Consider the following 12,751-nt stretch of genomic DNA (forward strand, 5'->3'; position numbering starts at 1 on the left):
GAACCAAGTTACAAAGGTTACCTGAGTAAAGACTAGAAAGAAACCTTACATATCCCAATGGATGCCAACAATCTCAATGGCAGAAAAACACTTTCAAGAACCTTCCCCACATTTTCAGAGACCACTGTAAGAGTGCCCCCCACAAAACAGTCTGGGAAATCCTGAGCAGGAAAGTAGGAGAAGCTAATAAAAATGTCCAGGGGTCTGGGGGGGAGGTTTAGGATCAACAATATGGGGACTCATTGCAGGACCCAAAAAGAAGGAGGACATAAGAAAAATGATGGGATGGCATCCTTTTGATACTGGAATTAAGAACTGACCAAGAAGGTACAGAAAGAGTCTGCTGAGAGAGGAATGTGCTAGTCTAAGATGGGGACTAGCCAGAAGTTATTTCAAAAAGCTGGTGGCCCTGGAGCTCATCTCTTTTCCTTTTTTAATTAATTAATTCATTACGTTTTGGTTGCAGTGGGTCTTCATTGCTGCAGGGGGGCTTTCTCTAGTTGGGGCGAGCCAGGGCTACGCGTCATTGCAGTGCCTGGGTATTGCTGCAGGGGGGCTTTCTCTAGTTGGGGCGAGCAGGGGCTATGCGTCATTGCAGTGCCTGGGTTTCTCATTCCAGCAGCTTCTCCAGTTGTGGACCACGGGCTCTAGGCACGTGGGCTTCAGTAGTTGCGGCTCTCAGGCCCTAGAGTGCAGGTGCATGGGCTTAGCTGCCCTGTGGCACATGAAGTCCTCCCGGACCAGGGATCGAACCTGTGTCCCCTGCATGGGCGGGCAGATTCTTATCCACTGTACCACCAGGGAAGTCCTAGAGTTCACTTCTTGTGACTTTCTACCACTGTGAGTTTTACATTTTTTTTCTCTACCAGCCACATCACTCCATTCGGCTGTCCTTTTACCGCGTGACCATTCCACAACGTCCGGAGCTCTGAGAGTCTTCTGTTGGGCGGAAAAGGGTGTGCCACCGTTTACCTGTGGTTCCCTTTGAACTCCTACCACTGTTATTTTAAAACAAAACCAAAAAAAAAAAAAAGACTGCCAAGAATTTAGGTAAAGCAATAAAAAGTTGGCAAATGCAACTTCCTGTAAGCAGAGAAATACAATATGTGCATTGTAGGAACACTAGGCACCAATCATGTGGAATAATTGATAGTCAGGTCTTGGGCACTGATTACTAAACCTGAGGGAATTCGCCCCTCTGCTGGGGTTTAGGAGGAATGAAGGGAGAAGCCAGGAGCTTCTGAACAAGCAAAGCCAACAGACAAGGGAGCAGCGTAGCCTGGTGGCAGCACCAAAACTCCACGCTCCCAGCACACGGGGCAAGGTGCCTCCCTCAGAACCAGACCTTCCCTTCCTCTCTGTCACCACCTGCAGGGGCCAAGTGGAAAACTCTACAGCTTACACAGTAGTCTAGCCAGAAAGTCACTGAAATTCCCACAGCTGCCTGGAATGCAAGAGGCTTAAAGGAGCAAGGGCTAAAATCCCCTATTAAAAATAAAACCTGAATTTCTGTCCCTAAACTCCCGTGTGCTAAAGAAGCCTTGAAGAATACAAGTAGGACTTCAAATCATAAGAGCAGTGGTTCAAACCATGGATCTGAAACACAATGATCTGGGGTCTGCTGCCATTGTTATTGGTGTTTATTTTTTTCCAAACTCTGCATGTCCCAGACTTACCTGCCGAATCAGACACTCAGAGAGTGGAGTTGGGCGGGGACATTTTAGAAAAGAGTCTCGGGAACTGCTGCCTTAGAGCATCTCAAAGGAAAGATTCAGGGTTCTTACAGAAAAGCAACTGCTCTAAGTTGTCACTGGCTGTTTCCCTCCCCTGCTGGCTAAGTGCCTCGAGAATGACAGGCGAGCAAGGCAGCGGGGCAGATAAGCAGGGACCCGAGGTTAAGAGGACCTGGATTCATATATCACGCTCACACTAAAAGACAGCTCTTTCCACCCTGCTCTTCTGCCCCCTACAATCAGCATCTCTCTCTCCACACACACACACACACACACAAAATGGCTGAGTGATCCCCTTGTTGGCCACCTATCAACCTTCTGCATTCATTTAGCAAATATTTAGTAAGCCCCTAAGAATTGATGCTTTCAAACTGTGGTGTTGGAGAAGACTCTTGAGAGTCCCTTGGACTGCAAGGAGATCCAACCAATTCATCCTAAAGGAAATCAACTCTGAATATTCATTGGAAGGACTGATGCTAAAGCTGAAGCTCCAATACTTTGGCCACCTGATGCAAAGAGCCAACTCACTGGAAAAGACCCTGATGCTGGGAAAGACTGAGGGCAGGAGGAAAAGTGGGGGGGACAGAGGATGAGATGGTCGGATGGCATCACTGACTTAATGGACATGAGTTTGAGCAAACTCAGGGGGATGGTGATGGACAGGGAAGCCTGGCACGCTGCAGTCCATGGGGCCGCAAAGAGTCAAACACAGCTGAGCAACTGAACAAGAACAACGAGCACATTTTAGGAACAGTATTAGATTCTGGGAACAGAATGCAGGAGTAAACAGAGCCCTTCCCTCGAAAGGGTAATGATCTGGCTGGACAGACAGACAATAAACAAGTAAACAAATAAACTACTTTAAATAGTGATCAGTCAGAGTTACACTTGTGAAGTGAAGAGAATAATTAAGGGAGAGGATCGCTTCCCTGGATGGAGTGGTCTTGGGTGATTTCAAGTGTCTTAAAGGAGAATGAAGGCAGGAGCGATGCTCTCCTATTGGCCTTGAAGAAGTCACAGTCAGGTTGTGAACTTCGGAGCTGAGGGTCTCACTCCACCCTCACTCCCACAGCTGACCGTGGGGAACTGCACATTGCCAACCATCTGAACAGGCTTCGAAGAGGCCCCAGAGCCCCAGAGGAGACAGCTCGGCTGACACCTCCAATGCAGCTCGTGAAACCCCAAGCAGAAGACCCAGCTAAGCTGTGCCTGGACTTCTATCCCATGGAAACTGTGACATACTAAATCTGTGGTAATTTGCAACACAGCAGAGAAAACTAGGGCTTCCCTGGTGGCTTAGACGGTAAAGAATCTGCCTGCAATGTAGGAGATCCCTGGGTCGGGAAGATCTCCTGGAGAAGAGGAGAATGGCAACCCACTCCAGTACTCTTGCCTGAAGAATTCCATGGACAGAGGAGCCTAGTGGGCTACAGTCCATGGGATCACACAGAGTAGGACACGACTGAGTGACTAACACTTTCACTTTCAGAGAAAACGAAATCAGAGGGGAAGGAGCCAGACACGTAAGGAGCAAGGGGAAGGACCTCCCAGAAGTAAAATACCACATGTACAAGGAAGAAAAGGCTGCGTGTTCTATAAATTACCAGAAGGCCATCATAGCTAAAATAGTAGGTTGAGAGAGAGGATCAGGACAAGCTGAGCAGCCAGGTTGTTCTGTCTGCTCTGCAGAGAGTAGATTACAAGAGAGGAAGGCTGGAACTGGGAGACAGGATAGGGGGCCCTTTTAGAAATGCTGGGAGCTCAGTGGAGAAGCAATGGAAGCCATAGAAATGTCCGGAAGAACATGGATATGAGATACTTGGCAGGACCCATCAATAGCCTGGAACTGGGAGTTGAGGAGGAGATGGGAATCAATGTCTGCATCTGAGTGGACGAGGATGCCATCAACCAAAAAGAAGAAGATGTCTGGGAATAAACCCAAGGACCTCATTTTAGACACATCACATTTAAGAAGTTGTGCAGATGCTGAGTACCAAGCTGGCTATTGCGTCTGGAGCTCAGAAGGGTGGGTTAGGTTGGAGAAATGAATTAGGTGTTATATCTACTCATAGCCCAGCCACTATTCCCCTTTAACAAACTCTTTCTGTCCAATTGCTGGAGCAATAGAACCATGAGAAATAAGTTTCTGTTGTTTATCAGCCACCCAGTCTATCCTGTTTGCCCAAAAGGGGATACAAAGGACTACAAAATACATACAATTTAAAGTGAAAAAATAAACAGATGTTTTCCTACCTAAAAATCTCAAATAAATTTATTTTATATTTTTGCACTATTATAAAAGCATCTTAACACTTAAATTTCTGATGTACCTAGCAGAAAGGAAATAGGTGTTACAATTAATTTTTGTTTTCATTAAATGACTTAAAAAGTGACTTTAATATGAACAATCCTCATTTTTATAGACCTGGAGATACTGTGGATTAAGTTCCAGATCATAGCAATAGAGCCAAATTGCAACAAAATGAGTTGCATGAATTTTTTAGTATCCTACTGCATGTAAAAGTTATGTTACACTACATTGTGGCCTATTAAGTGTGCAATAACATTATGTCTTAAAAAACAATGTACATGTTAACTAAAAATACTTTATTGCTAAAAAATGCATCATCTGACAATGCAGGGTTGCCACAAACCTTCAATTTATAAAAAAACACAATTATCTGCAAAATGCAATAAAACAAGGTAGGCCTGTATTCAAAACTTAGATCGCCACTCTGTAATGTAGAAAAATTAGAAATAGGTAATCAACAATGAAGAAGAGATTAAATAACTGATGATACATCAATAAGATCATCATGGAGTCATTAAAAAAAATCGAAAATGCTTAGGATATATTAAATTAAAATGTATAAAGTTATAGATATAAAGCATAATTTTAAAACTGTGAGACAAATTATATAAATGGGCTTCTATACCTAAAGAAGCATATTTACAGCATCAAAAAGACTGAAGAAATTATAACAAAGCAGTAGCACTGGTTATCTTTGGTATTCAAATTATAAGTAATTTAAGTTTTTGTTATACATTTCTCTACAAATTGTTTGTGGACAAATCTTATCTTTATTATAAAGAGAACAAATACTCTTTTCGGAAAGACCCACTTTTTATAGGCCAATCATTTCTTTATCTTACCCGGCTCTTTTCTTTCTTGTGTTCTTGATGAAGAGCCTGAACACGAGCTGTCCACTTGCTTTCCTGCAAAACAGTAAAACGGGAGAAATTCAGGTACAGCTATAATAATGACGGGCTTCCCAGGTGTCACTAGTGGTAAGGAACCTGCCTACCAATGGAGGAGAAATAAGAGACGCAGGTTTGATCCCGGGGTAGGGAAGATCCCATGGAGGAGGGCATGACAACCCACTCCAGTATTCCTGCCTGGAAAATTCCATGGACAGAGGAGCCTGGTGGGCTATGTCCATAGGGTCGCAAAGAGTCAGACATGACTGAAGCCACTTAGCATGCACTCATAATAATGACGTCTACTCAGAACGAGAGCTGCTTTTTCAGTGAGTATCTAGGAAACCCAACTATTTGGGTAACATTTTAGCAGCCATTTTTAAGGATGAATACAGTCAGAAACGTTTAATCACACTTGTACCTGGTTTTCACCTTACACTCTGAGGCAGGGGTCAGCAAATATTTTCTATTAAGGGGCTAATAGAAAATACGTTAGACTCGGGGGGCCAGATGACTCACTACTACTAGGAATGGGAGAACAGCCATAAGTAATATGTGAATGAACAGCCACAGATGATACGTAGCAGCAAGGATGCATTTTAGTGCTTAGTTGTTCAGTGCAGTCCGACTCTGCAATCCCATGGACTGTAGCCCACCAGGCTCCTTTGTCCATGGGGATTCTCCAGGCAAGAATACAAGAGTGGGTTGCCATGCCCTCCCCCAGGGGATCTTCCCTACCCAGGTATAGAACCCAGGTCTCCCACATTGTAGGCAGATTCTTTACCGTCTGAGCCACCAGGGAAGCTCTGTGTTTCAATAAAACTTCTTTTAAAAAAACAGGTGTTAGCCTGCCAACCTAAGAAGTCAAAAGGAAACGTCACGCTTTCTGAGTCTATGGGTTATGCACTGACAGAGCAAGCAGGAAGGCCTCAGACAAAAGAAATTCACGTGGCACCTGAGAGTTTCATAGCCGAGTCCCTCACCTAGTGAGAGAGAAGCCTGCTGGGAGGCCCAATTCCTGATTCCCCACCGTGTACCTGCACCTGATTGGGCAGCTGCAGCAGGCTGTGAGCGTGCATGCATGCTAAGTCGCAAGAGTCATGTCCAACTCAGCGACCCCCTGGACTGTAGCCCTCCAAACTCCTCTGTCCATGAGATTTCCCAGGCAAGAACACTGGCGTGGGTTGCCATGCCCTCCCCCAGGGGATCTTCCCTACCCAGGTATAGAACCCAGGTCTCCTGCATTGCAGGCAGATTATTTACCGTCTGAGCCACCAGGGAAGCTCTGTGTTTCAATCAAACTTCATTAAAAAAAAACAGGTGTTAGCCTGCCAACCTAAGAAGTCAAAAGGAAACGTCACGCTTTCTGAGTCTATGGGTTATGCACTGACAGAGCACGCAGGAATGCCTCAGACAAAAGAGATTCACGTGGCACCTGAGAGTTTCATAGCCGAGTCCCTCAGTAGTGAGAGAGCAGCCTGCTGGGAGCAACCATCAGGACCCAGTTCCTGATTCCCTACCGTGTACCTGCACCTCACTGGGCAGCTGCAGCAGGCTGTGTGCATGCGTGCTAAGTCACAACAGTTGTGTCTAACTCAGCGACCCCCTGGACTGTAGCCCTCCAGTCTCCTCTGTCCATGGGATTTCCCAGGCAAGAATACTGGCGTGGGTTGCCATGCCCTCCTGCAGGGGATCTTCCCAACCCAAGAATTGAACTAGCGCCTCTTATGTCTCCTGCATTGGCAGGCAGGCTCTTTACCACTGGTGCCACCAGGCTGGTCGAGGACTAAGAGGCAGGCCCTGCCCTGCCTGGGGGCGGTCGGGGGGGAAGGTGGACATAACAATGGGAGGTTTCCACATAATGTGTACGTGGTCAGGTCCAGCTTGGAGGGCTGTGGCATACTTGCATTAACCCAGAGGCCCAGGAGAACTTTCCAGAAGAGATGCCATTCCAGCTGAGTAAGTGATGGGGCCTGAAAACTAGGAGGTACATGACAAATAAAGCTGGAACCAGGCACTTTTAAGCGCTGCTGGTGTGTCGAGGTAAAGCCAAGAACGGTGGGAGATAGCAGGACCAGATGCCCAGGGACTCTGAATGCTAGTTAACAGTTCTAGATTTTGTTCTGTGAAAAACGGGGAGTCACCGAAGGATTTTAGGCAGGGTGGTGATGTGGTCAGCCTGGCTGCAATGCAGAAGGTAGATTTGGGGGAGAGAGGCAAGACAAGAAGCTGTGGTTGCAGTCCATATTCACAACACATTTACTTTTTTTTTAATTTTTTTATTTTGTCTTAGGGTCTAGCTGATTGGGCTTCCCAGCTGGCGCTAGTGGTAAAGAACCTGCCTACAATGCAGGAGACAAAACGGATGCTGGTTTGATCCTTTGGTCGGGAAGATCCCCTGGAGGACGGCATGGCAATCCACTCCAGTATTCTTGTCTGGGAAATCCCATGGACAGAGGAACCTGGCAGGCTACAGTCCAGGGGGTCACAGAGAGTCAGACACAACTAAAATGACTTAGCACACACACACACAGAACCGTTTAACAATGTTGTGATAGTTTCAGGGGAACAGCGGAGGGACTCAACCATTCACATACATGTATCCATTTTCCCCCAGACCCCCCTCCCATCCAGGCTGCCACATAACATTGAGTAGTTCCATGTGTTACACAATAGGTCCCTGAAAAACACATTTACTTTTTAAAATGATGTAATACTGCTTTTTGAAAAAAAAAAAATCATGACTTCATAAGCTTTAATCTCTGTTTTCTGGCTAAAAAAAAATTCTCCTAAGTCAGTGTGACCAAAAGAGCCAGGATGAAGGCCGTACTAATTACTGAGGTTCACTTCCAGATGATTATAATTCATCTGATACGTGTAAAAGATCATCAGTTCACCAGTGCAGCTGTATAAGCTCTGAAAAAATAGTTTGTGCTTCAAAATGCCTTTCTATGACTTTTGAAAGTGGGCCTACATCCGAAACATGAAAAATAACTACTAAGGTAATAGGAACTAATTCAAACAGATATCATTCGAGGAAAAATTAAACAACTTTGCCAGATGTGCTGTATCCACATCTACTAGTCAATCAGTAAGTATCTAATTAGTCAATCAGTAAGTATCTAATAAAGAAAGCTGAGTGCCAAAGAATTGATGCTTTTGAACTGTGGTGTTGAAGAAGACTCTTGAAGAGTCCCTTGGACATCAAGGAGATCCAACCAGTCCACCCTAAAGCAAATCAGCCCTGAATAATCATTGGAAGGACTGATGCTGAAGCTGAAACTCCGATACTTTGGCCACCTGATGTGAAGAACTGACTCATTTGAAAAGACCCTGATGCTGGGAAAGATTGAAGGCAGGAGGAGAAGGAGACAACAGAGGATGAGCTGCTTGGATGGCATCACTGACTCGATGGACATGAGTTGGAGTAAGCTCTGGGAGTTGGTGATGGACAGGGAAGCCTGGCATGCTGAAGTCCATGGGGTTGCAAAGAATCGGACACGAGTGAGTGACTGAACTGAAGTATCTAATGAACATCTATTATGAATTACACATGCAATAGGAGACAAGAAAAAAAGAATTAGTCACTGTCACCATCACTGAAAGAGACACCTTTTCTTAGATGATGTCTCCTATAAATTACTTCACCAAGAAAAATCAGTAGTCACTCACTTCTACATACCTGATTGTCAAGTAGCTGCATCACATTTTGGAAATCCTGGGGATGCTGTGGACGTTCTTCTTTAAACTCATGTGCATCTTTTAGCGTGCCGATGTTAGACTTGATCTGCATATTGGACTTCTGGATTTCTGACAATTGCTATAAAATAAAAGTAAAAATCACTGGTGAAAATGTTCATACTTCTATAAGACCAAAACAGAGGGCCTCCCTGGTGGCTCAGTGGTAAAGAATCCACCTGCGAATGCAGGAGATGCGGGTTCAATTCCTGATCCGTGAAGATCCCACATGCCATGAAGCAACTAAGCCTGTGCACCACAACTATTCAGCCCGTGCTCTACAGCCTGGGAGCCACAACTACCGAAGCCAGCGTGTCTGAGAGTCCATGCTCTGCAACAAGAGAAACCACTGCAAGGAGAAGCTGGAGCTTCACAACTAGAGCGTAGCCGCAGCTCTCCCCAGCTAGAGAAAAGCCTGCAGAGCAACGAAGACCCAGCACAGCCAAAAAAATAATGTTTTTAATTTTTAATTAAGAAATAAAGACTGAAACAGAGAACAAAACTGGGGAGCCTGTAGCCACATATTAAATCTGACTGTCCTACAAGACACTCATCATGCTTCTCTTCACAGTGGTTTTCCTGTTTTACTTCTTCCAATAAAAGAACATGCACAGGGTGTAAAAGGGAAAGGAAAACCTAACTTTCTAATCTTAGGTGATGGGCGATGGGCAGGTTAACAGTTGCCAGAAATAGAGGAATTGGGTGCAGTTGATTGACTGGGTGATTTAGTGAGGAGGCCAGAAGGGGGCGACAGAGGATGAGATGGTTGGAGGGCATCACCGGCTCCGAGTTTGAGCAAACTCCAGGAGATGGTGCAGGACAGGGAAGCCTGGCATGCTGCAGTCCATGGTGTCGCAAAGAGTCGGACACGACTGAGCTACTGAACAACAACAACTGTCCAAGAGCTCTGATGCTCAGACCCAGGGGAGGTGATGTGGGGACACCTGAACCAACAGGGAGTTGCCTGAAGGAAGCCCTACAGAAAAGACACAATGAGCCACCCCGTGTTAATTTCCCCTCAACTTTTTATCTGCAAGTTACAACTTATAGAAAAGTTGGAAGGACAGTATAACGAACATCCATTTCACTGCCACCAATAGCTAACTAACCCTGGGCCACATTTGCTTTATAAAGATATGACAGCGGCTGGCAACCTTTTTCTGTAAAGAGCCAGATAGTATTTGACTTTGGAGACACCTAAGGTCTTGGTCACAGCGACTCAACTCCATGGCGGCAGCACAAAATCTCCATAGAGAAAGTGTAGAGGAAACAGCACAGCTGTATTCCAAAATACTCTCTTGTAGACACACCAGAAGGTCAATTGATACCATTTTCATGGCATGAAATATATTTTGTTTTGACTTTGTTCAGCCACTTTAAAGTGTAAAAACCTTTCTTAGATCAAGGGCCATACAAAATCAGGTGGTTTGCTAGATTTGGGTCCCAAGTCATAGTTTGCCCATCCCCATGAGAGGGTTCAGGGCGTTTTAGATAAGGATCTTTGCAGTTTTCCCAAACTACCCCTCTATTTCAGTTTATAAAACATGTTGCCCCTAGAGGGAGCTCAAGAATCTTCCATGGTCTCCTTTGCTTCCCTGGGACCAAGGCCGCTCCCACAGGGAACCGGGAGGGGCTGCATTTAATCACATCTAGCTCACCCACTTCACTCAGGCCAAACCGGCCTGTCTTTCTGGGTCAGCTTCTTTCTCCCACATTGGGGATCTGTGTCAGTCTTTCTAGAAAGTTCCTTTGGAACTCTGGAAAGCTCCAACACTTGGGGAAGGGGTTACAGTTTCAGGCTATCCAAACCTAACGAGTTAAGCAAGAGGGCCCTTCTTCTCTGATCTGACCCAAATGTACCAAGTGTTCTGCACTGGAGTTTGGGGCCAGAGAGCCTGCTCTTAAGGACTTACTCTGTTTTCCATATGCCCAAGCTCCCTAGACTCTTAGGGAGGATGGGAGTCTGGGCCAGGGCACGATAAAGGAACTTGTGGATCTGAGGGCCATATTCCCACTGTCACACCACCTCTAAAGGCCACAACTCTGTCAATGCTATGAGGACTCCTGGGTTTAATACTCACATATTCTAATGCTGAGTTCTTAGAAGTCAGTTCTTTAAACTCCTTCATAAACATTTCCTTGACTTTTTCCATTTCATCAACTAGTTTCTCCTTTTCTTCTTCTTTCCATCTATCGAATAACTTCAGAAATTCTTCCTCTTTTGTTTTCTGCATTTCATATTCCTGAAATTGATTTAATACATGGCTTTAAAAGCTCTGACATGAAGCAAGCCTGAAGAATTTTAAATAAATGGGCACAGCTTCACCTCACATGAGTCGGCGAGACTTGCAGATTTCACTTAGGCCTTTCTTTGGTTTGTTTTGTTGCAAAAAACACTGCGTATAAAGGCAGGTCTGTGCACAACGATTTTCCCAAACCAAAGGCAGCACATAGCATCCTTCTGTCCTTACATCTCTTAAAGTATAAACACAGAGGTCCAAAGTCTCAAAAATTCCTAGAGACTATACAATCTGCCAAGATTGAATCATGAAGAAACAGAAAATCCGAACAGACCAACAAGGAGGAGAGATTGAATCAGTAATCAAAAGAAACTCCCAACGAAGAAAAGTTCAGGACCTGATGGTTTCACTGGTGAACTCTACTGAATATTTAAAAGGAATGAACCCCAAACCTTCCCAACACATCACTGCTTCAGAATTCAGCATCATACCTTAGAGAGCCTGATTGCGTGGGCATGCTGTGCAGCCTCTAGCTGAGACTTGGTGAGCTGCAGCTGCTCCTTCAACATGTCGATCTCACTTTGGAGCTTGTCCGTCTGCGCCCTTGTCTTATACTCTGTTGTAACAGAAATATCGTTAAAATACCATCTCTTAGAAACGCATTGGAAAACTTATAGGGTACGGTGCTACTAATAAGACAAAGACAAAGGAAACTGCTTTTTCTTGGGATATTACTCTTTTTCATGCTGCACGAGCCAACTTTACTCTTGACTATGTATTTTCAGCCCTTTGCATCATTGGGCACCGTTTATTTTTAAGTAGATTCTTTCAGCCACTGGGTTGAGGTTGGATTACCCTGCAGAGGCAGGGTGAGAGCCCATTCAGGGAGCAAAGGAATAATCCTGGGCTCTTCTCCAAGACGCCTGTCTCAATCAGAGAAAGGAAATCAACGGCTTCAACCGCAGGTACCGCAATATTGAAATCTCTACGGTCACCATCTTTCTGGCTCCCACGGAACTCTCCTGAACATGTCATCAGTGCTCAGACAAGCAGAGGCCGGCACTCAAAATGCAAACTTGGGCCACAACCCATCCGCGGGGCAAAAATGAACTACTGAGAAGTTGTAAAAGGAAGCAACAAGTGAAGGGAAGAACACTTATGTTCATGTACTTACATGCAGATGTACACATGACTGAATGGATATACATGTGTCTGTGAGTGTAGACATGAAAGGTATGGAAACCAAAGTAGAAAGTCAGAATCTCAAAGATGACCTGAAGAAATAATACTCATTTCAGAGTCTGAAATACTCTCTGAAACGAGTATGAGATAGAATAAGATACTGAAACAGAAGAGAAAGAAGGTCAGTTTCACACTGAAGAATGATAGGTTAATTTAAAAAATATTTAATCTCCCCAGTTTCTTCAATACACTGTTAAACTGTATCCACGATTCATGGCTTACAAGTGGAATTTTATGCTATTCATATTGTTTATACAAAGCTCAGCTGTTTCCTAAATAAATCTATCAGAAATAGGCAGAAATGGAAATAAGCCCAAAAGGGAGGGAAAAGCAGGTACAGGTAGGTAGTGAGTAACAAGCTAGAAATATAAACGTCCAGCTACCAAAAACATTTAGATCTAATGAGCATTTCCATGGATTACTGTGGCAATCTGTAGAGTTGCTCTGATCTGCTCATGGAGAAATAGGCCTTGCATTCTTTGCTTCTGAGAACATTTAGATTAGTTGCAAACCTGGTTCCTTGCAAGCCACAGAGCCCCTCCCCTTTTCTGCTCCTTCAATTAGCCCCTCTAGGCACTGGTTAATTCACACTGGCACCCA

General features: G+C 44.7%; 1 protein-coding gene across 5 annotated transcripts in view; it reads right to left on the reverse strand.

Annotated features, from left to right (window-relative positions):
- The window catches only part of DZIP1 (DAZ interacting zinc finger protein 1), a 51,517-nt gene that overhangs the window by 30,147 nt on the left and 8,619 nt on the right, over nt 1–12,751 (reverse strand). For all 5 annotated transcript variants that reach the window (XM_070799918.1, XM_070799921.1, XM_070799919.1 and 2 more), the window contains exons 7-10: nt 11,401–11,525; nt 10,751–10,912; nt 8,614–8,751; nt 4,887–4,949 (exon numbers count right to left, since the gene is read on the reverse strand). In XM_070799918.1, coding sequence (XP_070656019.1) covers nt 4,887–4,949; nt 8,614–8,751; nt 10,751–10,912; nt 11,401–11,525 — 488 coding nt within the window. The remainder of the gene's footprint in view (nt 1–4,886; nt 4,950–8,613; nt 8,752–10,750; nt 10,913–11,400; nt 11,526–12,751) is intronic.

This window comes from Bos indicus, chromosome 12 (genome assembly GCF_029378745.1).
Source record: "Bos indicus isolate NIAB-ARS_2022 breed Sahiwal x Tharparkar chromosome 12, NIAB-ARS_B.indTharparkar_mat_pri_1.0, whole genome shotgun sequence".
NCBI lineage: Eukaryota > Metazoa > Chordata > Mammalia > Artiodactyla > Bovidae > Bos > Bos indicus.